The sequence below is a fragment of the Mobula hypostoma genome, chromosome 8 (genome assembly GCF_963921235.1).
Source record: "Mobula hypostoma chromosome 8, sMobHyp1.1, whole genome shotgun sequence".
NCBI classification, from domain to species: Eukaryota; Metazoa; Chordata; class Chondrichthyes; order Myliobatiformes; family Myliobatidae; genus Mobula; species Mobula hypostoma.
In genome coordinates, this window is record NC_086104.1 from 120,733,832 (window position 1) to 120,761,575 (window position 27,744).

General features: G+C 50.0%; 1 protein-coding gene across 5 annotated transcripts in view; it reads left to right on the top strand.

The window, feature by feature from the left end:
- Window positions 1-25,072, top strand: part of LOC134350887 (B-cell receptor CD22-like) — a 73,793-nt gene extending 48,721 nt beyond the window's left edge. For 4 of the 5 annotated variants that reach the window (XM_063056682.1, XM_063056686.1, XM_063056684.1 and 1 more), the window contains 3 exons: window positions 14,907-15,021; window positions 16,996-17,106; window positions 17,791-25,072. In XM_063056682.1, coding sequence (XP_062912752.1) covers window positions 14,907-15,021; window positions 16,996-17,101 — 221 coding nt within the window. In that variant the 3' untranslated portion in view covers window positions 17,102-17,106; window positions 17,791-25,072. The remainder of the gene's footprint in view (window positions 1-14,906; window positions 15,022-16,995; window positions 17,107-17,790) is intronic. The other variant, XM_063056685.1, reaches the window with a different exon arrangement.
- The last annotated feature ends 2,672 nt before the right edge of the window (window positions 25,073-27,744 follow it).

The window sequence follows — 27,744 nt, forward strand, 5'->3', positions numbered from 1 at the left end:
GTAACCTAACTGTGCAGTGGGTACATTGTTTATACCTGTCAACTCCACCTTCACCTCAGTCCTACTCCCAGGAACACCAGAGGAGGGATCATCCCCAGGAATTCCCTGTGAACGATGGGTTAATGGGGTCAGCATAGAGAGTACATCTCTCTCCTCAGGAGCCAGACCCAAGTGTTCCCTGAAAACTTCAGTTCTTAGGGTCCATCTGGAGCCTGATCCTGAAAGTGAGAGGGGCTGGCTGCTGCTTCGCCATCATTATCCAGTGTACTCGCCTTGAGAGAGGCACTCTCTGTTAAGTCCACAGTGGAGGGCACAGGGGTTTTTCAGTTGGCAGATCAGGGGCAACACCAGACACACTCCACACACCGCAGGGCTCGATGCTACATCTAGGGACCCACCTGGATTCCCTCCCCGTCTGGTGACTCTCCCATGTCTACAATCTCTACCCTGTTAGGAGAAGAGCTCCTTCTCCTCTTCGGGCTGGAAGTGCACCCGGAACAGGGGTGCCCAATACAACGGCACTCTCTGCTTCCATCTTTCCGTCCACCAACGCACTTCCCTAAGCCTCCAGCTGAACTTCAGAGCAAGCAGGTTCCGTGGTACAGGACACAGGGCAGACGTGAGCTCTGCGTTCTCAATGGCCTTCTTCCTATTGTGTTTCGATTTTGTCTTCACCCTCCTGCCTTGCGGAGTCTCCTCCCCATCCCCTGCTGCATCCTCCCTGCATGTAGCCTCAAGTTCCCCCACCCAAACCCACAGGGGCAGAAACAGGTGCTGGATAGGGGCAGGGGCATGAGCTGGGGCAGAGGCAGCTGGGACATTGGTGCTTGAGATGGACTCTCCGGGCTGGAGTTGGGACACATCCTCCAAAACTGCCCCACTTCCCCACACGTGTGGCACCGTGGGTGCTCTGAACTCCAGTACAGCTGGTAGGTTTCCCCTTCAATTCACACAGTAAATCGACCCTCAATGTCCTCCTCCTGTGCCAGCCGCATGAACACGTTGCTGGAAAGAGATAATGTCGCAGAGGGTGTGGTGTTTGATCTTGTGCCTAATAGCAGTGATCTCAGATCTTACTTGACCCAAGCGGGTAAAGTGGGGAAGGAGGATCTCATTAAGGATGAAGAGATTGAGTCCGAGGATGATCCGCTGTTGCTAGATCCAACTGTGGGAAGAACATTCCCCATTCTCAGCCCTCTGCAGAGAGCTTGATGCAACAACTCCTTGGTCCTCACGTAAAACACCACCTTACCCCACTCCTTCTCAGAGGCCGACATACTGCCGACGCCAACCAAATCCTCCATGGCCTCTGTGCAATCTTCTAGACTCAGTCCGGAAGGTAAAACGCATTGCACCCTGCGTTTAATCCACACTGACCGAAACAGGACACTGTCTGTGGTTTTAACAGCCTTTGCATATCAAGCAGTGGTAAATCAAAAAATTGGACTTTATTTGTTGTCTGCAAGAAGTGTCACCCCTCATCCGAGAGGAATCTTCAATTCTAATCCTTGGTGGATAAATTTCCGGTGACTAAACTCTGTTAGTTGTTAAAAGGGATAACAATCACATGCTGGTCGTAGAGGTAATGAAAGGGTTATTAATCTTATCTTTGCATGAATGGAGGTTTAACCTGTTGTGGTTATGCCAGAATAGAGATGTTAGGAGTGCATTGTAAATTGCTGATGGGTGGTGTCGAAGGCCACCCCCTCTGTTCAGGGATGGGTTTTCCAGTTTGACAAAGAGGGAGTCTGGAAACTGGAGAGAGTTTCACTCTGTGTTTCACCTAGGAGTGTGTGATGGGACAATGTGGAGGGAGTCTCACTCCCTGTCTCACCCCGGGCGTGTGTGATGGAACAGAGCAGAGGGAGCTTCACTCTGTTTCTGATCCTCAGAGGGTGTAATGGAACAGTATGGGGTAAATTTCACTGTCTGATACTTAGAGTGTGTGATTGGATTGTGTTGAATGAGTTTCTCTCAGTGTCTGATCAGACACAGTATGGAAGGAGTTTCACTCTGTATCTGATCCCGAGAGTTTGTGATTGGACTGTGTGGAATAAATTTCTCTCTGTCTGTCCCAGGAGTGTCTGATGTGACACCGTGTGGAGGGAGCTTCACTCTGTGCCTGACCCTGGGATTGTGAGATGAGATGGTGAGGAGGGAGCTTGCGTTTGTGCCTGACCTTTTGAGTGTGTGATGGGACAGTGATGAAGGAGCTTCACACTGTGTCTGACCTCGGGAGTGAGTGATGGGCTACTGTCTATGGAGCTTAACTCCATGTCTGACCGCGGGATTGTGTGGTGGGACAGTGTGGAGAGAGCTTCACTCTGTGTCTGATCCTGGGAATTGTTGATGGGACAATGTGGAGAGAGCTTCACTCTGTGTCTAACCTCGGCGTGTATAATGGAACAGTGTGGAGTGAGTTTCACTCAGGGTCTGATCCCAAGAGTCTGTGATTGGACTGCATGGAATTAATTTCTCTCTGTGTCTGTCCCCAGGAGTGTCTGATGAGACACAGAGTGGAGGGAGCTTCACTCTGTGCCTGACCCTGGGATTGTGTGATGGGATGATGTGGAGCATATTGCACTCTGTGTCTGACCCCCTGGAGTGTATAATAGGACAGTGTGAATTGAGTTTCATTCTGTCTGATCCTGAGATTGTATGATTAGACTGTGTGGAGTGAGTTTCTCTGTGTGTCAGTCCCCAGGAATGTGTCAAGGGACACAGTGTGGAGGGAGCTTCCAGCCAGTAATTGAAAGAGTCCAAGACGTTGTGCCCGGCCGTCTGCTCCACCTGGTTGTGCGCCTGGATGGCGTACCATTGCATTTTATCAATGTGTACGCTCCCAGGCGCGGTGTGATGCAGACGCGCCTATTCTGTCAGCTGTCCACCCTGCTGAGCTCCATCGATCCTGGGGACTGCGTCATCCTCGGGGGAGATTTCAATTGTACCCTCGAGGCGGAGGACCGTTCGGGCCTCCAACGCGACCCAGCATCAGCAAAAAAGTTAAAGGAGCTAGTCGGCTCCTTTGACTTGGTGGACAGCTGGCGGAATTTTCACCCCAACTCTAGCGCCTTCTCGAGAAGGTCTAGAGAAGGAGGTTCCAGGATAGACCGCATTTACATCTCTCGGGCCTACGCCTCCCGCGTGTCGGCGTCCTCCATGCGGCCAGTGTCGTGCTCGGATCATCACCTTGTGTGGATGGAATTTATTCCACTACACCCTCGGGTGGGATCCGGGTATTGGCATTTTAACAACCGGCTGCTGGAGGACAGCCGTTTCCGGGATTCGTTCCGAGCGTTCTGGGTCTCCTGGAGGGAGAGGCGGAGAGAGTTCTGCTCCCTACGGCTATGGTGGGATGTGGGCAAAGCCCACATCCGGTTTTTATGTCGGGAGTACACTAGGGGGTCGACCAAAGGGCGGGGCTCTGAGATTGAGCGGCTTGAGAGAGCGTTGCTTGACCTGGAGTCCCGCCTCGGTCCGACCACTGGAGACCAGCAGCTGTGGCAGGAATACCAGGAGAAGAAGGACGCACTAAGGGACTTGCAGCTTCAGCAGTCCCGAGGTGCGTACGTGAGGTCACGGATCCAAATGCTGCAGGATTTGGACCGTGGCTCACCCTTCTTCTACTCGTTGGAGAGGTGGCGGGGAGTTCAAAAGCAGCTAGTGGAATTGCTGGCTGCCGATGGCTCCTCCATCACGGACCCTGATGGAATTAACAACGAGGTCCGTTCATTCTATCGGTCCTTATTCTCGCCTGATCCGTCAAATGCGGAGGCGTGCAATGAGGTCTGGAAGGATTTGCCTAAGGTCAGTCCAGAGGATGCAGTGCGTCTGGATGCCCCCCTGACTCGGGAGGAGCTGTCCACTGCCCTTCGGCAACTCCGGAGGGGCAAGTCCCCTGGTTTGGATGGACTGAGTGTTGAGTTTTATCAGGCTTTTTGGGATGTCCTGGGGGATGATTACAGCCTTGTCCTAGGGGAGAGCCTAGCCACCGGAGAAATGCCCCTCTCATGGCGAAGAGCTGTTGTGGTCCTACTGCCCAAGAAGGGAGACCTCCGCCTGCTAAAGAACTGGCGGCCGGTCTCCCTCTTGTGCGCGGACTACAAGATCTTCGCCCGGGCAATGGCCAACCGTCTGGGTTCGGTAATTGGACAGGTGGTCCATCCTGACCAATCTTACACGGTCCCGGGCCGCTCCATCCAGGACAATGTCCACCTAGTACGGGACCTGATCCACCTGCTCCAGGAGACTGGGACCCCGGCAGCGTTTCTTTCTCTTGACCAGGAGAAGGCGTTTGACCGGGTGGACCACAGTTTCCTGCTGGGCACCCTGCAGGCTTTTGGGCTCGGACCACACTTTGTGGCCCGAGTTCGGCTCCTGTACTCTGCCGCAGAGTGCCTAGTTAAGATCAACGGATCACTGACAGGACCTATCCACTTCCGAAGAGGAGTGCGTCAAGGGTGCCCCATGTCCGGTCAACTGTATGCGATCTGTGTCGAGCCATTCCTCGGCCTTCTTCGGCGAAGGCTGACAGGTCTGGTTCTGCGCGAACCGGACATGAGGGTCGTCCTCTCGGCCTACGCCGATGACGTACTCCTCATGATGACAGACCCCTGTGACCTGCGGAGGATGCGCGAGTGCCAAGATGTTTTCTCGGCGGCATCCTCCGGCAGGATCAACTGGGCGAAATGTTCCGGACTCTTAGTAGGCCAGTGGCAGGTGGACTCCCTGCCGGAGGAGATGAGAGCTTTTGAGTGGAGCACCAGACGTCTTCTCTATCTGGGAGTCTACCTGAGTCCTTCTGGGGAGACCTGGCTGGCGAACTGGCAGGACCTGGAGACAAAGGTCATGGCCCGGCTAGGGCGCTGGTCAGGCCTTCTCAGGGTGCTTTCCTATCGAGGCAGGGTGGTGGTCATAAACCAGCTGGTGGCCTCCATGTTGTGGTACCGGATGGTCACCTTGGCCCCCCCCCCCTGCCCCTTTTGTTGCGAGAATGCAGAGGAAGCTGGTGGACTTCTTCTGGGGAAACAGGAAACACTGGGTCTCTGCAGCGGTTCTGAGTCTCCCAGTAGGAGAGGGCGGACAGTCGCTGGTGTGTGTACGCACACGACTGGCGGCTCTCCGCCTCAGGACTCTGCAGAGATTCCTGTACGCCGAGCGCCCTCCCAGGTGGCACGTGTTGGCGACTTTCTTCCTCCGGAGGGGCTGCTGCCTTCACGAAGATATGCAGCTACCACCGGCAGGCGTCAGCCGTGCTGCTTTGCAGAGGCTGCCCGGCTTCTATCAGGACCTACTGAGAGTCTGGAACATGGTTGCCTCAGGCCGGGAATCCCCTCCTCTGGCAGAGGGCGGGGTCCTGGCCGACCCTTGCCCTGCCTCAGCGGATGTCGGTGCGGCTCAGGTGTGTGGATCGACTCAAGCTGAGCTGCTCGTCGGGCCCAGGCCCCGCAGCCTTACCCGAGAGACGAATCCACACAACTTGAGCCGTCTTTCATCGACACCCACAATCCCATTCAGGGATGCAGGCAGGAGGTACCTTTATGGGCTGCTGCTCCACACCCTCCACTTCCTAGCCTTTGTCCACCGTCCCGACACGCCATGGCGGTCGGTCTTTCCACCTGGAGGTGAGGGGGGTCCCCAATGGAAGTCCCTTTACAAGGGAGTCCTCCCCATGCACCTTGGGGATCTCGGCTGGAGGGTGCTGCATAAAGCGGTGCCCTGCAATAAGTTCTTTAGTCTGTACACGGATCTCCCAGCCGCGTGTCACTTCTGCGGGCTGGAGGAGACCGTGTACCAAATGTACCTGGAGTGTGTGAGGCTGCAGCCCCTTTTCGCGTTTTTGCGTGGGCTGCTTCTCGCCTTCTGGTTGCATTTCAGTCCCACCCTATTCATATATGGTCATCCAGTAAGGAGGGGGGCACAGAGGGATGAGGATGTCCTTGTCAACTTGCTCCTGGGGCTGGCGAAAATTGCCATCCGTGGCTCCTGGAAAAGGGTGGCAGGAGGTTCTCCCCGGGCGGACTGCCTGGCTATGTTTAGGGGGTATGTTCGTGCCCGGGTGAACATTGAAAAGGAATACGCACAGTCCACGGCGACCGTAGAGGTGTTCCGGGACCGTTGGGCTCCGCGGGGTGTAAATGCCATCATTGATGAGGATGGCAATATATTGGTTTAAGATGTATTGTCTGTTTGTAGTGTAGTAAATATGTTAGTCACTGGGTTTGTAAATATTGTATAGCACCGACATTTGTAATAAAGAATTTTGTATAAAAAAAAGTGTCTGACCTTGGGATTGTGGTGTGATGGGACTGTGTGGAGGGAGCTGCATTCTGTGCCTGATGTTGAGAGTGTGTGATGGCACAGTGTGGAGGGAGCTTCACTCTGTGTCTGACCCCAGGTGTGTGTGATGGGACTGTGTGAAGGGAGCTTCGCTCTGTGTCTGACTTCTGGAGTGTGTAATGGGATAGAGTGGAGTTTGTTTCACTCAGTGTCTGATCCCGAGAGTATGTGATTATACTTCGTGAATTGAATTTCTCTCAGTATGGAGGGAACTTCACTCTGTGTCTGATCCTGGGGTTGTGCGATGGGATGATATGGAGGAAGTTTGGATTTGTGCCTGCACTATGAGTGTGTTATGGGACAGTGTGAAAGGATTTTTAACTCTGTGTCTGACACTGGGTGTGTGTGTGATTGGACGGTGTGGAGGGAGTTTCACTTTGTGTCTGACCACAGGGGTTCATGATGGGACTGTGTGGTGGGAGATTCTCTCTGGTCTGATCCTGGGAAATTTTGATAGGATGATCTGGAGGGAGCTTCATTCTGTGTCTAATCTTGAGAGTGTGTGATGGCATGAAGTGGAGGGACTTTCACTCTGTGTCTGACTTATAGAGTGTATAATGGGACAGTGTAGAGTGAGTTTTACTCTGTGTCTGATCGCGAGAATGTATGATTGGACTGTGTGGAATGAATTTTTCTCTGTGTCTGTGTGTGTGTGATAGAGGGTAAGGATGGAGCTTCACTCTGTGTCTGACCCCGAGAATGTGTGATGGGATGGTGAGGAGGGAGATTCACTCCATCCAACCCTGAGAGTGTGTGTTGTGACACCGTGTGCAGGGAATTTCACTCTGTGTCAGACCTAGGGAGTGTGTGATGAGATGGTGTGGAGGGAGTTTTACTGCGTGTCTGACCCTGGGAATGTGTAATGGAACGGTGTGTGAGGATTTTCACTCTGTTTCTGATCCTGGGTGTGTGTAATGGGATGGAGTGGAGAGTGTTTCACTTTGTGTCAATTTCCGAGAGTGTGTGATGAGGTGGTGTGGAAGGAGTTTCACTCTGTGTCTTACCCAGGCATAGTCATAGTCATAGTCATAGTCATACTTTATTGATCCTGGGGGAAATTGGTTTTCGTTACAGTTGCACCATAAATAATAAATAGTAATAAAACCATAAATAGTTAAATAGTAATATATAAAATTACGCCAGGAAATAAGTCCAGGACCAGCCTATTAGCTGAGGGTATCTGACCCTCCAAGGGAGGAGTTGTAAAGTTTGATGGCCACAGGCAGGAATGACTTCCTATGACGCTCTGTGTTACATCTCAGTGGAATGAGTCTCTGGCTGAATGTACTCCTGTGCCCAACCAGTACATTATGTAGTGAATGGGAGACATTGTCCAAGATGGCATGCAACTTGGACGGTATGTGTTGGGACTGTCTGAACACGGGAGAGTGTGATTGGACAGTGCGGCGCTTTGCACTCTGTGTCTGACCACAGGAATGCACGATGGGACTGTTCACTCTCTGTCTGATCCTGTGAATTTTTGATGGGATGATCTGGAGGAAGCTTCACTGTGTCTAATCCCTAGAGTGTCTGATTGTACGCAGTGGAGAGATTTTTACTCTGTCCAACCTCCGGATTGTGTAATAGAATAGTATGCAATGAGTTTCTCTCTGTGTCTGATCCTGAGAGTGATTCCCACTCATTCTCCATCTACTCACCCTCCTTCCTCTCATTTCCCTCACTCTCCCTTCCCTTCCTCCACCTTGTTTCCCTCCAACCTACCCCTCCTTCTGCCCTCCCACTATCTCCCCTTGAATGTTCCTCCCCCCACCCCATACACAATCCATCCTCTCTCCCTCTGATTTCAACCTCTTCTTTTCTCTCTAATCTCTCCCCCTTCCTTCACTCCCCAAACCACCTCCACTCTCCCCAAACCACTCCCACCTTTCCCTCTCTCCCTGCCTTCTCTCTCCCCACTCTCACCCCTCTCTCAGCCCTCTCCCCCCCTCCCCACCCCTACCCTCCCCTTCCCACACCTCCCACTCCCCTTCTCCCTCTCCCTCCCTCTCCCCTTTCCCTACCCTCACCCCAACCCCTCCCTTTCCCTCTCCCTCAATCTGTCCCACATCTACCCAATCCCTGCCCCCTCTTCCACCATCTCCAACTTTCATGTCTGCTCCGCACTCACCCCTCTCCCCTCTTCTCTGTCCTCTGCTTTCCCCTAACCTCTCTCCTCACCTCTCCCTTCTCCTCTTCTTTCACCCCCCCTCCCTTCTCCTGCTCCTCCCTCCCCTCTCCCCTCTCCCCTCTCCCCCTCCCCCTCCCCCTCCCCTCTCCACCCTCCACTCTCCCCTCTCCCCTCTCCCCTCCCTCCCCTCTCCCCCTCCTCCTTCCCTCTCCCCTCTCCTGCTCCCCTCCCCCTCCCCTCTCCGCCCTCTCCCCTCTCCCCCCCTCTCCACTCCCAGTGTCTCTCTCCCCGCCCCTCCCACACACTCTAACCCCTCTCTCCCCCAATCTCTCCCCTCCCCCTCTCCTCCCTCACTCCCCCTCTCCCTTCCCTCCTCTCCCCGTTCCCTTTTCACCTCTCTCCCTTCACTCTCTCCTGTCCCTGCACTCTCCTCTTTCCCTCTGTCTCCCCCTCTCTCTCCCACACTCTCCTCTGCTCTCTCCCCTTCTCTCTACCCCTCTCTCTACCTTCACTCTCTCCCCTCTCTCCCTCACCTCTCTCGCCGGCTCTCTCTTTCCCCTTTTCCCCTTTAATCCCCCTTCTTCCCACTTCTCTGCTCCCCTTCAACCCCAAAATCTCTCCCCATCACTCCCTCATCTCTCCTTATCTTCCCCCTCTTCCACTCTTAGCCTCTCTCACCCCTCCCGCATCTTGCCCCATACCCCCTACCCTCTCTCCCATTCCCTTCTATCAAACTCTCCCCCTTCCTCATTTCCACCCCTCCCCCTCTCCCCTACTCTCCTTACCTCCTCCCTCCCCTCTCACCCCCTCTCCTTCCTCTCTCCCACTCTCTCCCACTCTCTCCCCATCTCTCCCCTTCTACCTTCCCCCTCCTCCCTCTTTCCCCATCCCCACTCTCTCCCCACTTCTCTCCCGTTCTTTTCCCCATCTCGCCCCTTTCCACCTTCCTCCCACTTCTCTCTCCCACTCTCCCTCTCTCCCTTCCCCTTCTTTGCCCCTGTTTTCCCTTTCTACCATCCTCCCCCACTCTCCATTCCCTCTCCCCGTCCCTCCACTCTTCCCTCTTTCCCCCTATCCCCTCTCAACCCCTCTCTGCCCCCCACTCTCCCCTCTCCCCCTCTCCCTGCTGTCACTCCCCCTCACTTGATTCCCCTCTCTCTACACCCCTCGAACCATTCTGTCTCCCCTCTCCCCTCCCCCTCTCCTTGCATTCTCTCTCCCCTCTCCCTGCTCTCTCTGCTCCCCTTCTCCACTTCTCCCCTTCACCGTTTTTCCTCTCTATCTCTTCCTCTCTCCCATCTCCTAAAACTGTCCCCATCACTCCCTCCCATTCCCCTCTCTTTCCCCCTAAAATCCCCCTTCTCTGCCTTCTCTCTCCTTCTTCCACCATCTCCACCATCACTCCACCTCCCCTATCTTTCCTCTTTCCCCTCCCACCCCTTCCTTCTTCCTCAATCTCTCCCCTCTCCAGCCTCTCTCCCACTCCCTCTCTGCTTCTCTCCCCATTCCCTTTCAACCTTCCTCCCCTCTCTCTCTCTTTTCTACCCTCACTCTCCACCTGTCCCTCCACTTTCCTCTTTCCCCTCTCTTTCCTTCTGTCTCCCCTCTCTCCCTTTACTCTCTCCCATCTCCTCACCCTGCCTCCTCCTCCTCCTCCTCCTCCTCCTTGCCTTTTCTCCCCTCTCTCCCTCACCTCTCTCCCTGCTCCCTCTTTCTCCCCTTGGCCTCCTTCATCACTTCTCCCCCTTCTCTCTGCTTTCCCTCTTCCCCCTTCAACACCTACTCTCCATTTACCACTCACCCCCCCTAAATCTCTGTCCATCACTCCCTCATCTCCCCCTCTTTCTCCTCCCCTGCTCCTCCCTCTGTGCTCTCTCCCCCTCCTCAACACACTCCCTCCCCCATTAGAAACCCCTCTCCCCTCTCTCCCTCCCCTCTCCTCCCACTCTGCCCTCCTCTCTGGCACTCTCCCTCCCTACCTCCCCTGCAGTCCTCCCTGTCTCCCCCATCTCCCCCACTCTCTCTGCCCTTCTCTCCCCTCTCTTCCCCTTTTCCACCTTCCTCCCTCCTCTCCCCATCCCTCCAATCTCCTCTCTTTCCCCTCTTCCCCCCTCTCCCCCTCTCCCCCTCCTCTCCCTCTCTCCCCCATCTTTGCCCCGCCTCCCCTCCTCTCCCTGCTCGTTCCCCCGTCAGTCTACCCCCTCACTCTTCCCCAGCTCTCTTGACACTTCTCTCTCTATCCCCTCTCCCTCCTCTCTCCTTCCTCCACTCTCCTCACTCCCCTCACTTCTCTCCCCTCTCCTCCTCCACCCTCCCTGCCTTCTCTCCCCTCACCCACAACTCTCTCCCTGCTCTCTCTTTCCCCTTCTCCCCTTCTCCCGTTCTCCGCTCTTCTGCCCCTTCTCTCCCATTTGCCCATTCCCCGTTCTACCCCTACTCTCCCTTCACCCCTTCACACCCCAAATCTCTCCCCATCACTTCATCTCCCGCTCTCCTTTCCCCTCTATACCACTCCTCCTCTCCTCCGTCTCTCCCGATCCCCTCTCTCTCCCCACTCTGACCCCTCTCCCCTTCTCCCCAATCTTCCCCTCTCTCCCCACCTCCCCCTCTCCAACCCTCTCCTCCTGCTTGCCTTCCTGTGTTCCCCTTCTCCCACTCTTTCTCACCTTCTCTCCCCCTCTTTCTCCTCTCTCTTCCCTTTCCACCTTCCTCCCCTCTCCCCGTCACTCTACTCTCCTCTCTTTTCCATTTCTCTCTCCCTCTTTCCCCTCTCACTCCCACTCTCACCCCCTCTTTCTCCCCTCTTTCTCTCCTCTCTCCCCCTCCCTCCCCCTCCCCTCTCTCTCCCTCTCTCTCACTGCTCTCTCTCCCCCTTCTCTCTACCTCCTCTCTCCCACCTCTCCCCTGCATTCCCCGCTCACTGCCCCCCACTCTGTAAACCCCTCTCTTTACCCTTCTCCCTCCCCTCTCCTCCATCCACTCTCCTAACTCTCCACACCTCCATCTCCTCTCCGCTCCCCCTCTGCTTCCATTCTCTCTCCCTCCCCTCTCTCCTTGCTCTCTCCCCCTTAGATCCCCCTTTTCCCCTTTTCCCCATCTCCACAACTCTCTCCCCATCTCTCAACCCCTATCTTTCCCCCTCTCCCCCACCCCTTCACCCTCTCAACTACTACCCCTTTCCCCTCCCCTATCTCCACGCACTCTCACCCTCTTTGCCACCGTATACCCCTCCCGTCTCTCCACACTCCCCCCTGCTCTTCATCCTCACTCCCTTTCTCTCCCCATTCTACTCCCTATCACCTCTCACCCATCTCTCCCTCTCACCACCCTCTCCCTCTCTCCCACTCTCTCCCTCCCCTTCTCTACCCCTCTCTCCCCTCTCGCCTTTCTACGTTCCTCCCTTCTCACTCCCCTCCCTATCCCTCTGTCCCTCTCTCTCCCTACCTTTCCTTGTCACCCACTTCCCCCCAACCTCTCGTTCTCTCCCTGTCTCTCTCCTCCTCTCTCCCCTCTCTCTCCCTCTCTCCCATCTCTATCCCCCTCCCCTTCACCCCTTTCCCCTACCCTCCCTTTCCCTCTTTTCCTCCCCTCTCTTTCTCCCCTTTCTTCCTCCCGTCTCGCCATCCCCTCTCCTCCCTCCCCATTCCTCCCTCCCCCTCTTCTTACTTTCTCTCTCCCCTCCCTGCTCTCTCTTCCTGCCTCTCCCCCCTTCTCCGCATCCTGCATCTTCCTCCCCCTCCCCAAATCTCTCCCTAAACCATCTTCCATTTCTCCCCTTCATCCCACCTCTCCCCTTTCTCCCCGATTTGCCTCCTTCCTTCCTTCTACTCCTCCTCTCCCTTTACCCCCAAATCTCTCTATCATCACTCCCTCATCTCCCACTCTCTTTCCACCTCTCTCCCCCACTCACCCCTACCCCTTCTCCTCCCTCTCTCCCCTCTCCCCAAACCCCAATTCTCCCACTCTCCTCCATTTCCAACCCCTCTCCCCCAGACTACCCACTCTGTCGCCCCTCTCCCTCTCTCCCACACGCTCTCTCTCCTTCCTCACTTTGTCTTCCTCTCACCCCTTTCACCTTCGTCCTCCCTTTCCTCCTGTCCCTCCACTCTCCTCTTTCTGCTTTCTCTCCCCCTCTCTCCCCACTCTCTCTGCCTCTCCACCCTCTCTCCCTGCTCTCACTCCACGCCCTCATCATACCCCATCACTTTACCCCCTCTCTGCACCCCTCTTTCTACCTCATGTCACTCCACTCTCCTCCTGCCCCCTTCCCTCCCCCCTCTGCTTGCCTTCTCTCCCCTCTCTCCCTGCTCTGTCCCTCTTAGTCCCCTTTTCCCCCTCTATCTAACCCCTCTCCTTCCCCTCTCAACCCCACCACTCCGCCCTCTCTCCCCTCGCCTCCTCTCCCATCTCCCCCTCCCCCACTCACCCCTCATCATTTCCACTCGCTGTCCCCCTTTCCTCCTTCCCCTTTGCCACCTCCCCTCTCTCCCCTCTACCCTCTCCCCCTTTCATCCCCTTCCTCTCCCACTCTTCCCCAACCTCTCTCCCACACTCTCTCTCCACTTCTCTGCCCCTCTCTCACCCCACTCTCCCCTTTCCACCTTCCTGACCCCCTGTCTCTACTCTCTCTCCCCCTCTCTCCCCACCTCTCTCCTTGCTCTCACAACCCCTCACTCTACCTCCCTCTCTCCTCCTCCTTGCTCTCTCCTCCCTCCCCTCTCCCTTCCCTTTTCCCCCTATCTCCCTGCTCTCTTTCCACCTTTCTCCCCCACTCCCCCCTCTCCTCTCTGCTCTCTCAACCCCTCTCTCACACCCTCCCTGAACACCCTTCTCTCATCCTCCCCTCTCTCCCCACCTCCCTCCCCTTCTCCCCTTTCTTCCCCTTCTCCTCTTCCTCCACTTCTCCCTAAATTTCTCCTCCTATCACTCCACCCTCTTTCCCTCTCTTTCTCCACTCTCTCAACCGCCCCTGGGCCCCCAATCTCTACCTCCTCTCTCCACCATCTCTGCCACCTCCCTCTCTCTTTAAACTCTCCCCTCTCTCCCTGTCTCCCCATCACCCCCTTGCCCCACCTCTTCCCCTCGCCCCACCTCTCCCCCTCTCTCCCTCTCCCCCTCTCTCCCACCTTTATCCCCTTCTCCTTCCTTCCTCTTAACCCTCCCCCTTACCTCACCCTCTCCTCTCCCCCTTTTTCCATCTCCATCCCCTCTCTCCCTCCCCACTCCTCCCTCCCTCCTCTCCCCCCTCTATAGCCCCTTCTGTCACCCCCTCCCCCCTCTCTTTTTCCCCCTCTCTCTCCCCATCTCTCTCACCCCCTCTCTCCCTCCCTCCTTTACTCCCCAGCACTCTCTCCCCTCCCTGTCTAACCCTTCTCTCTTTAAATTGCTCCCAGAATAAAGAGACACAATGATGATTATTGGGTTGAATGGTAGTGCAGTGATTAGAACATTGCCTTGCAGTACCACCAACTCTCCTCTGTCTGTAAACGTTTCTCTGCACTTCCCGTGGCTCAGTGGGTTTCCTCCAGATGCTCCCGTGCCCTCTCACTGTCCAAAGATGTTCCTGTTGGTAGGTTAATTGGTTATTGTCAATTACCCCGTGATTAGGCTCGGGTTAATTGGTTATTGTAAATTACCCCGTGGTTAGGTCAGGTTAATTGGTTATTGTAAATTATCCCGTGATTAGGCTTGGGTTAATTGGTTATTGTAAATTACCCCGTGGTTAGGTCAGGTTAATTGGTTATTGTCAATTACCCCATGGTTGGGCTCGGGTTAATTGGTTATTGTCAATTACCCCATGGTTAGGCTCCGGTTTATTGGTTACTGTCAATTACCCCGTGGTTAGGCTCGGGTTTATTGGTTACAGTCAATTACCCCGTGATTAAACTCGGGTTAATTGGTTACTGTAAATTACTCCGTGATTAGGCTCTGGTTAATTGGTTACTGTAAATTACCCCGTGATTAGGCTCGGGTTAATTGGCTGTTGTAAATTACCCCGTGATTATGCTCGGGTTAATTGGGGGTTGCTGGGAAGGGCCAGAAGACCTGATCCACAATGTATCTCTCAATAAATCAATAGATTATCTTTACTGCCAAATGAAGCAGCGAATGAGTCGGTGTGCAGAATTTTAAAGAAACATGACCTTAGGGTGCTCCTCCCTCACTATCCCTAACCCTCAGCATGACAGACCCTCCTTACTACCTCAGCACCGTGACTCAAAACTGCCTCTGTCAATCTTCTTGCAACCACCCTCATCATGTGTGGGATGAGTTGGAGTGCATTGGGCCAGCCGAAGAGAATCCAAACCCATGCAGGTTACCACCAGACTTGAAGTGCCAACACCCATCAGTCCCGAATACCTCAAAGGAGTGCTGGTGCTCTTCCTTGTTCTGTTCAACAGATACCAAAAGAAGTCTTTGTTGTTCTTTTGTTCCTCAGCTCAGGGACGGCTATCCAAGGCATCAGTTATTTCAATGGCTTTGAAAGGGGCTCTGTTTCTTTTCACCTCAGTGGCTCTGATTTGTTTCCTTAAGAACCGCAGGAGTACCGGAAAGTGAGTATTCAGACACCTCCCACTGACCCAAAGGTTCAAAGGTTCATTTTATTGTTGATGTATGCTTGTACAATACAACTCTCATATTTGCCTTCCCCAGATAGCCATGAAATACCATGGGTGTTGTTGAAAGAAAAGATATCAACTCTGCCCCGAGTACAAAAAGACAAACACAAAACAAACAAAACTCACAAACCCCAATCTGCTCCACTCCCACCTCCACTGAGAAAAAAAAACAACAGAAGTAACAAATCCCCCATCTCCTCTGGATCTCTATTTTTGCTCTCACCCAATTCCACCCCACATCCACCCACACTGAGCAGTCTTACAGTTTCCCTGGTTCTCACCTGCTACCCCAAGCAGTCTACACATCCAACATCTCAATCTTTGTAACTTCTGCCAGATACAATGGAATCCAATTATCATCTACATCTTCTCCTTCCCCCCCTCTCCCCTCTCTGCATTCTACAGGGATCACTCTCTCTGTAACACCCAGCTCTGCTCATCCCTCTCTAGGCACTCTTCCCTGTTACCCCATGGAGTGTGACACCCCTTTAGACCTCCTGCCACACCACCATCTGGGTATCAAACAGCCCTTCTCGGTAAGGCCCCCTTTCGCAGTCCCCCGGTGTTACTCATTGTATCCAGTGCTCTTGGTTTGGCCTCCTCTACGTCAGTGAGGCTGGCTACAGGTTGGATAACACTTCACAAAGCACCTTCACTTTGCCCACCATCACTGCCTGGATTTCTCAGTGGCCAGACATCTTCATTTTCCTCTTCATTTCCCCACTGACTTATCAGCAGGGACTGTGGACCTTCTGTTTCAATGTCAATCAATGCCGAGGAATTTTAATCACATTAGAGTTTCTGTCTCAGACCCAGCACTCCCACACTCGGAGCTTCGCCAACATCAGAATTCTCGAATCTGCCTACTTTTCTTCCCTTTTAAAAACTCTGAGCCGTCATAGAGGGAGGATATTTCCCAGATGACCTCGGAGATGTGCGGTTCTCCTGCAGAGAGGCTGGAGAGGCTGTGCTCCCCACAACAGGTCAACGGGAGATTGAATGAAGGCATTAAAAATCATGAGAGTTTACACAGGACAGAAAACATTGTGGCACTGTTCCGACCCTCAGCCCACAATGTTCAAAACTTTCCGTCTTACAAAGCTCACCATGTTTCTATCATCCATCTGTCTATCTAAATGTCTCTCAAATGTCCGTAATGTCTCTGGTTCTACCACCAACCTCGGCAGTGAGTTTCTCACACCAGCCACTCGGCATTCCTCCAATCACGTTAAAGTTATGCCCCTGGTATTACCCATTTCTGTCCTGGGGAAAAGTCTCTGACTGTTTACTCTGTCTATGCCTCAGCATCTTATATACCTCTACCAAGTCACCTTTCACATTCCTTCACTCCAAACAGAAAAGCCCTGACTCGCTCAACCTACCCTCATAAGAGATGCCCTGAAGTCCAGACAACATCCTGGTAAATTTCCTCTGCACCCTCACTAGATTTTCCACATCCTTCTTAGAAAGAGGCCAGGTTGTACAGTGTCAATCAGGAAGAGCCGTTTCTGGAGGGAGGAGTATTAGAAACTAGGGAGTCTTCGGCCAGAGATGATCAGTCAGAGGTCTAGAGGGAAAGGGAAAGGGACGGGACAGGTTTTGTGATCTGGGGTGGGCAGCATTAAAGGGCAGTGAGACCAGATGCCACAGGAACTTTCCAATCAACAGTACCAGAATAATGGGGAAAATGTGCAAGGTCATAGGGGTAGGAGAGGGCAGAGCAGGACGGATTGGAGACTCTCACTGACAGTGATCACTACTAGATTCACCCAGGGTGGAATTTCTCACAATGTGTGGCGCTAACACCAAAATATCACCCATTCCTAGGGACCAATATTCACTCCTCCCCACCCCGACCACAGCCTCTCTCATTGCTCTGTGCCTGACTAATTTTGTCCTCAACCCTAGTCCAGCAGAAAAAGCAGAAAGGCCTGTGCCAGGCCATTTGTATGAAATGGTCTCAATCAGCAGTGGGGGAAAGAAGGTGGAAGAAACAATGAGAACTCCACAGTAATCCAGGTAAGAACTATTGCGCGACACCCTGAGTGCTGTTGTTCAGATCACAAGCTCTTCCTCAGCATTGCCCACTGTCAATGCTCCTTCATTACTGCCTCCCTAACACGATGGATGGCATGGTGTTCCATGAGTATTGCCCATCCAGCAATGCCACAGATTTATAGGGTCATACAGCACAGAAGAAAGGCCCTCAATGTCCATACCAACTGTTAAATTCCAATCTGTACTCATCTAGCATTTGGTCCATAATCCTCTCTGCCTTGGCAATTCCAGAACTTGTCAGATACTGAAATGTTGTGGAAGTACCCACCTCCACTACCGCTCAGGCAGTACGCTCCAAACTCCAACCACTCTCAGGGCCAAAATGTTCCTTAGAAGCTCTCCAAACCTCTAACATCTTAGCCCAAACCTTGGCCCTCAAGTTTTAGATACCAGTGCTGTGAGGAACAGTTTCCTTATTCCTTGTGAAGAAAAGTCTATGACCCACGTAGCTTTCATTCCTTCTGTCATGATCCTCATCTGTCTTCTCTTCTCCAAAGAAAACTATTGCAGCCGATCCAGTCTCTTCTCTTCATCAAAAAGCTCCACTCCCTTGTTAGATCTGGTGATATTTATCCAGAGGTCCTTCAGAAGTCAAGAAAGAGGCAGAAAACTTGATGGTTACGGTTGTTTTATTAATTGTTACAGGAACAAAGAACAAGCATATAAAGAGAGAAAACAAAGTTGTGGTCATCTTCAACAAAAATTAACCTCAAGTTGAGGAGATAAAGCACAATCTATTGTGAAACAGTCTGGTTGTGGGGTGAAATGGGCTGCCGGAAAACGTCCAGAAAAATACAGAACCAGCTATACAACCAATTGCTGAAAATTCACTCAGCAATTACACATACAGGCAATTACAGAAAAATTGCAGGCAAGCGTAGGAAAGTGAAATCTGAGGAAAATAAAGGAAAAATAACAATTCTACACCTAATCCAGCACCTTGCAACATCCTTGTAGAGCAACACAGAAGAGAGCTGAAAGAAATCAATAGGTCAGGCGGCATCTATCTTTGGATGGGTTCGACCCAAAGTGCCATCTGTCTGTTTTCTTCCACAGATGCTGCCTAAACTGACGAGTTCCTCCAGTATTTTGTGTAAGGCTTCATTTTTCCAGAATCCACAGCAATCTGCATTGTGCCTCCAACATCCGTGTGAATCTCTTCTGCACCCTTTCCTGTACAATCATATGCCTCCCATGGTGTGGTGACTCGAACCGAACACAGTTGTGGCCGAGCCAATGTTCTACGTAGTTGTAGCATAAATTCTCTGCTTGTGTACTCTGTTCCTCAGCTAATGAGAGTAAAACATCCCACAGCCCTTCTTCACACCTTTTACTTCAGTACAGCACGGTAATTGGTCACACGCGTGTAAATGGGTCACATGGCCTTGTAGGATAGGTAGGATCTAACCGTGCTGAATCTATAAATGAATAAAAGCAAAACACGCTTGCTGCCACTTTGACTGCAGAAATTCTATTCCCCAATGTTATGTGTGCCCCTGCCATTCATTATTTATACCATTCCCTCAATAACCCTCAGTCTAATCACAACACACTAATCGATATTAGATTCTAATGCTTTCCCTCCGTACTACCATTCTGACAGCAGGCTGGTTGTTCTGTTCTGTGACTCTCAATCAGTATTAGTTTTTTAACAGTGGGACAATCCTACAATCCTGCCCCAGACTGTCTGATAACCGAAAGCTTCTTTTCTCAAAGCATGCCATAATCTTTTGTCTTCACTGTGGGAAATACTCCAATGAGGTGTGTGTGTTACTATGTTTGTATGTGTGTCTAAGACCATAAGACCATAAGACCATAAGATACAGGAGCAGAAGTAGGCCACTCAGCCCATTAAGTCTGTTCTGCCATTCAATCATGGGCTGATCCAATTCTTCCAGTCATCCCCACTCCCCTGCCTTCTTCCTGTACCCTTGATGCCCTGGCTAATCAAGAACCTATCTATCTCTGCATTAAAGGCACCCAATGACTTGGCCTCCACAGCTGCTCGTGGCAACAAATTCTGCAGATTTACCACCCTCTGAGTAAAGTAATTTCTCCACATCTCTGCTTTAAATGGATGTCTTTCAATTCTAAAGTCATGCCCTCTTGTCCTAGACTCCCCGACCATGGGAAATAAGCTTGCCATATCTAATCTGTTCAGGCCTTTTAACATTTGGAATGTTCCTATAAGATCCCATTTCATTCTCCTGAACTCCAGGGAATATAGCCCAAGAGCTGCCAGACAGTCCTCATAAGGTAACCCTTTCATTCCTGGAATCATTCTCATGAGTCTTCTCTGAACCCTCTCCAATGTCAGTATATCCTTTCTAAAATAAGGAGCCCAAAACTGCAGACAATACACTAAGTGAGGTCCCACAAGTGCCTTATAGAGCCTCAACGTCACATCCCTGCTCTTATATTCTACACCTCTAGAAATGAATGCCAACATTGCATTCACCTTCTTCACCACAGACTCAACCTGGAGGTTAACCTTTAGAGTATCCTGTACAAGGACTCCCAAGTCCCTTTGCATCTCTGCATTTTGAATTCTCTCCCCATCTAAATAATAGTCTGCCCGTTTATTTCTTCCACCAAATTGTATGACCATACACTGTCCAACATTTCATTTGCCACTTCTTTGCCCATTCCCCTAAACTATCTGAGTCTCTCTGCAGACTCTCTGTTTCCTCAACACTATCCGTCCTCCACCTATCTTTGTATCATTGGCAAATTTTGCCACAAATCCATTAATCCCACAGTCCAAATTATTGACATACATAGTAAAAAGAAGCAGTCCTAACACCAACCCCTGTGGAACTCCACTGGTAACCAGCAGCCAGCCAGATTAAGATCCCTTTATTCCCACTCTCTGTTTTCTGCCGACCAGCCAATACTCCACCTGCTCCAGTAACTTCCCTGTAATTCCATGGTCCCTTATCTTGCTAAGCAGCTGCACGTGCAGCACCTTGTCAAAGGCGTCCTGAAATTCTAAGTACACCACATCCACTGCATCTCCTTTATCTACCCTGCTTGCAATTTCCTCAAAAAATCCAGGTACTCCGTAATCTCATCCTTAACAATCGATTCCAACAACTTTCCAATCACTGATGTCAGGCTAACAGGTCTATAGTTTCCTTTCTGTTGCCTCCCACCCTTCTTAAATAGCGGAGTATCAATTGCAAATTTCCAGTCACCCGGTACCACGCCAAAGTCTATCGATTCTTAAAAGAACATTCTTACTGCCTCCAGAATCTCTCCAGCTACTTCCTTCAGAACCCAAGGGTGCATTCCATCAGGCCCAGGAGATTTATCCATCCTTAGACCATTAAACTGCCTGAGCACCTTCTCAGTCGTAATTTTCACAGTACAAACTTCACTTCCCTGACACTCTTGAATGTCCGGTATACTGCAGTTGTTTTCCACTGTGAAGACTGATGCAAAATACACATTCAATTATAGAGAAGTACAGCACAGAAACAGGCCCTTCCCCCCATCAAGTCCATGCCAAAACCACTTAAGCCGCCTTCTCTCATTGACCTGCATCGGGATCATAGACCTCCATACCCCTACCATCCAGGTACCTGTCTAAACCTCTCTTAAACATTGAAATCAAGCTCACATGCACCACATTAAATTTAAGAATTTCAGAAATTTTTGCCAGATATCAACTTAGAGGCTCCAAAGCTTTCAAATAGCAAGTTTTGGAAAGTGGTTAATTTATTTTCAAAAACCATTTTTCTATAATGTGTTTTGAAAATCAAAGTATTCATTAAATAGAAGTGTTTCTGGTAATGAATTATATCAGCTCTGCAAGTAATTTATTTTGAATCAATAAATTGCAAAGGTTCAGGACTGAAGTATTTACCATTCAACAAGAGGGTAAACAGCAACAGAATTTATACTGCCCACTTATATAGGCTCGTACTCACTGTCCTCTGTCATCTCTATCATCTCTGCATCTCTCATCACAATATCTCCAGCATCATTTTCTATTGGTCCTATATCTACCCTCAGCTCTCTTTTACCCTTTAAATATTGTAAAAAATCTTTTCGTATCTTCTTTGATACTAATCGCCAACTTCCTTTCATAATTCATCTTTTCCTTCCGAATGACTTCCTTTGTTTCCTTCTGTAACTTTTTAAAAGTTTCCCAATTCTCTATCTTCTTACTAGTTTTGGCTTCATTGTATGTCCTGTCTTTTGTTTTTACTTTGGCTCTGAATTCACTTGTCAGCCATGGTAGTGTCCTTCTTTCATTTGAAAATTTCTTCTTATTTGGAATATATCTGTCTTACACTTCATTCTTTTTTTTTGCTGAAACTCCAGCCATTGCTGCTCTGTTATCCTTCCTGCTAGTATCCCTTTCCAGTCAACTTTGGCCTCTTCCCCTCTCATGCCATTGTAATTTCCTTTATTCCACTGAAATACTGACACATTGGAATTCAGTTTATCATTCTCCAATTTCAAGGTGAAATTGAACATATTGTGATCACTGTTCTCTAAGGGTTCCTTAACCTGAAGCTCTCTTATCACCTCTGGATCATCACACAACACCCAATCCAGCACAGTCAATCCCCTAGTGGGCTCAACAACAATCTGTTCTGAAAGGCCATCCCTTAGACATTCTACAAATTGTCACTCTTGAGGCCTGGTTTTCCCAATCCACTTTCATGTGAAATTCCCTAACGATTATCATTTCATTGCCCTTCTGACATGCCTTTTCTATCTCCGACTGTAATTTGTAATCCACAGCCCGGCTGCTGTTTGGAAGCCTGTATACAACTGCCATTAGGGTCCTTCTACCCTTACCATTTCTTAACTCAACGCTGTCAGAACCATGGATTCAGCACTTCCGGCAATTGAGCTCGTGAATATGCACATGTCAGCTTATTATCATTTCATTGTGATGGTATATAACTCCATTCATTCTGTCGTAGTATTTGTCGAAACTTGGACACAGCAACGCTTCGTTATCTGCATTCCGCCTTGCCTGAGAAATTGGACTGTCGAGTCAACTAACTCTGAAGACTAGGGGTATTTGTTTAGTTTTCAGCCACAGTGTAGGCTTCATTTTCCATTTGAGTGCTTTAGTCAATGGCCCTGTTTGGCCTAACGTTTATTGTTTTATTCTTCCTTTAAAATTGTTTGCATTAAAGTCTGTGAGCTATCGACCTTCTTCAGTGTCTCTCACTCTGCACTTGGGCCATTATCCGAACTGGGTGACAAACCTATAGAGACTCTATACCCTCCAATCCTATGTCATCTCTTTCTAATGATTTAATATTATTTCTTATACACAGGGCCACACCACCCCATCTGCCTACTGACCTATCTTTCTGATACACCTTGTATCCTTGGATGTTCAGCTCCCAATGGCAGCCATCTATAGCCAAGTTTCAGAGATGGCCACAATGTCATACTTGCCAATCTGTAGCTGAATTTCAAGTTCGTCCATTTTATTTCTTATGCAGTAAAGTAAGTAAAGGCATCCGTTAGTCTTGCACGACCATGGATCTGCGCCTGGAAAGTTTTCACTCTCCAGGGCGCAGGCCTGGGCAAGGTTGTATGGAAGACCAGCAGTTGCCCATGCTGCAAGTCTCCCCTCTCCACAACACCGATGTTGTCCAAGGGAAGGGCATTAGGATCCATACAGCTTGGCACCAGTGTCGTCACAGAGCAATGTGTGATTAAGTGCCTTGCTCAAGGACACAACACGTTCCCTCAGCTGGGGCTCGAATTCATGACCTTCAGGTCACTAGTCCAATGCCTTAACCACTTGGCCACATGCCCACACTGTCTTATGCAGTATTCATTCAAATATAACACTTTCAGTCCAGTATTTGTTGCTTTCTGTTTTAACTGCAGCATGCCTCTATTGCCCTGGCTGTGATTAAGCCTCATCTCCTCCCTGTCCTTTCTATCATCTCTGTTACACGCTATCTTTGATTTGTTTCTGTTTTCCCCGTCCTCCGCGCTATCACTCTGGTTCACATCTCCCTGCAAAATTCATTTAAACCCTCCCTAACAGTTCTGTTAAATGTACCTGCTAGGATATTGGACACCTTTGGGTTCAGGTGTAACCCATCCTTTTTGTACAGGCCATACCTCCCCCAGAAGAGGCCCCAATGAGCCCTGCCACCTACACCATTCTCTCAGCCACATTCTGTGTTTGTGTATTAATTTGTCTCATCATACTGTTCTTGTGCTCGTTAACACATGGCTCAGGCAGCAATCCTGAGATTACTACCCTTGGAGTCCCACTTTTCAGCTTTCTACCCAACTCTCTGAATTCTCTCTTCTGGACCTCCTCTATTTTTCTTCCTATGTCATTGGTACCAACGTGTACCAAGACTTCTAACTGTTCACCCTCTCCCTTCAGAATACTCTGCACCTGATCCGAGACATCCTGTACCCTGGCACCTGGGAGGCAGCACACCATGAGGGTATCTCCATCGAGCTGACAGAACCTGCTGCCTGTTCCCCTCACTATGGAATCCCCTATGACTACCACATTCCTCACCTTCTTCTCTCCCTTCTGCACCACGGAACCAGGCTCAGTGGTTGTCCTCTGTCAGGTCACCCCCTGCCCTGAAGAGCATCCAAAATGAGATAATGATTATTGAGGGGGTTGGCTACAGGGGTACTCTCTGCTATCTGATTTCTTCTCTTCCCTGACAGTCACTCTGTGTGTGTGTGTGTATGTGTGTGTGTGTGTGTGTGTGTGTGTGTGTGTGTGTGTGTGTGTGTGTATGTGTGTGTGTGCTTTTGTGTGTGTCTCAAAGGGGGTTTGTGTCTGTGTGTGGATTTCTTTGACTGTGTGGGTGAGTGTGTGTTTCTGTGTATGTGTATGTATGTACGACTTTATGTTTCTCCCAGTGACGGTCAGTGTGTGTGTGTGTGTGTGTGTGTGTGTGTGTGTGAGACGGCGTGTACTCTGTAGTTGCACTCCTTACACAAACACATTCAGTCACAAGCATTACCTTGTCATTCTGCTGTCGTTACAGTGGGCGTGCCTGCCTCACTGTCTTCCCTGATGTATTTTAATACTCTGGTTCCTACACAAGCTGATGTGTTCTAGATGGTGTTATGGTGCCTTTCCCACCATACATGGCAGAATATTCCATTTCTTTAGTAATCTGTTTGTGTAAATGTGTGTATATATTTGTGTACTGTAATTAAGTTAGATACTTATGTTTATTTTGTAATGAATTATAACATAGAAACATAGAAACATAGAAAATAGGTGCAGGAGTAGGCCATTCGGCCCTTCGAGCCTGCACCGCCATTTATTATGATCATGGCTGATCATCCAACTCAGAACCCAGTCTTCCCTCCATACCCCCTGACCCCTGTAGCCACAAGGGCCATATCTAACTTCCTTTTAAACATAGCTAATGAACTGGCCTCAACAGTTTGCTGTGGCAGAGAATTCCACAGATTCACCACTCTCTGTGTGAAGAAGTTTTTCCTAACCTCGGTCCTAAAAGGCTTCCCCTCTATCCTCAAACTGTGACCCCTCGTTCTAGACCTCCCCAACATCGGGAACAATCTTCCCGCATCTAGCCTGTCCAATCCCTTCAGGATCTTATACGTTTCAATCAGATCCCCCCTCAATCTTCTAAATTCCAACGAGTACAAGCCCAGTTCATCCAGTCTTTCTTCATATGAAAGACCTGCCATCCCAGGAATCAATCTGGTGAACCTTCTTTGTACTCCCTCTATGGCAAAGATGTCTTTCCTCAGATTAGGGGACCAAAACTGCACACAATACTCCAGGTGTGGTCTCACCAAGGCCTTGTACAACTGCAGTAGTACCTCCCTGCTCCTGTACTCGAATCCTCTCGCTATAAATGCCAGCATACCGTTCGCCTTTTTCACCGCCTGCTGTACCTGCATGCCCACTTTCAATGACTGGTGTATAATGACACCCAGGTCTCGTTGCACCTCCCCTTTTCCTAATCGGCCACCATTCAGATAATAATCTGTTTTCCTATTTTTGCCACCAAAGTGGATAACTTCACATTTATCCACATTAAATTGCATCTGCCATGAGTTTGCCCACTCACCCAACCTATCCAAGTCACCCTGCATCCTCTTAGCATCCTCCTCACTGCTAACACTGCCACCCAGCTTCGTGTCATCCGCAAACTTGGAGATGCTGCATTTAATTCCCTCATCCAAGTCATTAATATATATTGCAAACAACTGGGGTCCCAGCACTGAGCCTTGCGGTACCCCACTAGTCACCGCCTGCCATTCTGAAAAGGTCCCGTTTATTCCCACTCTTTGCTTCCTGTCTGCTAACCAATTCTCCACCCACACCAATACCTTACCCCCAATACCGTGTGCTTTAAATTTGCACACTAATCTCCTGTGTGGGACCTTGTCAAAAGCCTTTTGAAAATCCAAATATACCACATCCACTGGTTCTCCCCTATCCACTCTACTAGTTACATCCTCAAAAAATTCTATGAGATTCGTCAGACATGATTTTCCTTTCACAAATCCATGCTGACTTTGTCCGATCATTTCACCGCTTTCCAAATGTGCTGTTATCACATCCTTGATAACTGACTCCAGCAGTTTCCCCACCACCGACGTTAGGCTAACCGGCCTATAATTCCCCGGTTTCTCTCTCCCTCCTTTTTTAAAAAGTGGGGTTACATTAGCCACCCTCCAATCCTCAGGAACTAGTCCAGAATCTAACGAGTTTTGAAAAATTATCACTAATGCATCCACTATTTCTTGGGCCACTTCCTTAAGCACTCTGGGATGCAGACCATCTGGCCCTGGGGATTTATCTGCCTTCAATCCCTTCAATTTACCTAACACCACTTCCCTACTAACATGTATTTCGCTCAGTTCCTCCATCTCACTGGACCCTCTGTCCCTTACTATTTCTGGAAGATTATTTATGTCCTCCTTAGTGAAGACAGAACCAAAGTAATTATTCAATTGGTCTGCCATGTCCTTGCTCCCCATAATCAATTCACCTGTTTCTGTTTGCAGGGGACCTACATTTGTCTAGATTGTATATTGTATATACATTGTATAACTACATCATATTCTAGTGCACATGTAATCTCATGTTAACTTTGTAATGAAAGATGGTATATTCTAGTGTCTAAAAAAGGAGCTCTTCTCCCTCAGAGGGGAGAGAGATAGGGGCTGTCTGTCACACCGGACAAGAATTAAGTATAGAGTCATTACTGTGTTTACTGGTAGATATCTGTTTGTAAATATTAGCATTTTTCTTTTCATTACATTTGCAACATTGTTTGATTTTCGGCACACCAAATAAACAACACTTTATTAAACTGCTAAGCGACTCCAGCTGTTTCTTCATTCATAACCCACATTTTTAACTCGTGTGTGTGTGTGTGTGTGTGTGTGTGTGTGTGTGTGTGTGTCTGTCTGTCTGTCTGTGAGAGAGAAAGTACATTTATTTTTGAGTGTGTGTTTGTGTTTCTCTGAGTCTGGGTTTCTATCTGTGTGTACGTGTGTATTTCTCTGTGTGTACGTTTATGTGTTTCTGTGTGTGTTGTTCTGTATTTCTGGGGTGTGCGAGAATGTGTTTCTTTCTGTGTTTCACTGTGTCTTTTTCTATGTCTGTATGAGTGTGAGTTTCTTTGTGTATGAGTGCTTCTGTTTGTCTGTGTAAGCCGGGTTAGTCTTTTATGTTACTGTGTAGGCTAATTAAAATGGCTTCTTTGTTATATTACACGCTGAGAAAGTTTTGCGTTCGCAGTTTGTTGTGGGTTAGGGAGTGATAAGAGAATGTTACAAACCAATTGGGATAGTTGTTATGATTTTGGTGTATCTGGAAGATTTGTATATGCAGGGCTTTGAGGCAGAAGGCGGGAGACAGAGACAGAGAATGGACCAGCTGCTAACGGGGTCGGACCCCAAGTGGGGCGTTTGGTGAGGAGGGGAGACAGAGACGGACTCGTGTTGAGTGCCTGGTCAACCACCATTGTTGGTCCCAGGCTGCCGGTCGAGGTGGTCCGAGGGGTCACAGGGTGAAGAAGAAGGGTCCCGAGCTCCAACTGTTTGTGCACAAAGAGATTGAACTTTGATATGTGTGGCACCTTTTATTTTCCTTTTATATTTTATTTTCTATTGATTATATAGTTCCGGTAATATCTATAAACAGTAAATCATTTAATCGTATCTGATGTATTGTCTGTTATTTGGGTGGGGTGGGGTAAATCACACAGCATCCACACAAACTATTACCCAGTTTGGCGGGGCCGATGGCTGTTTCCCTAGACGACAGTGAGCCGAGCGACCCTGAGGGTGGCCAGGGGGGCTACATTGTGGGGGCTCGTCCAGGATTGGGTATACTGGTATGCTGTGTTTAAATCTGTAATGTGTGTCTCTGTGAGTTATTTGCTGGTTATTGCTGTATGCGTGGTGGGTGCAGTATTTGGTCGAGTTCAGGCTGGCATTGACGAGTTGGAGGTGGCACTCGGGGCTGTCCATGCGGTTGGGAGAGAGAGGAAAGAGTGGTCTGATTTGGAGGTAGTGTGTGCAAATAAATGTTCTAGCTCTGGTTGGCTCCGCCTGGCGCTTGGGATAGTGTCCACCCCAAGAAGGGCG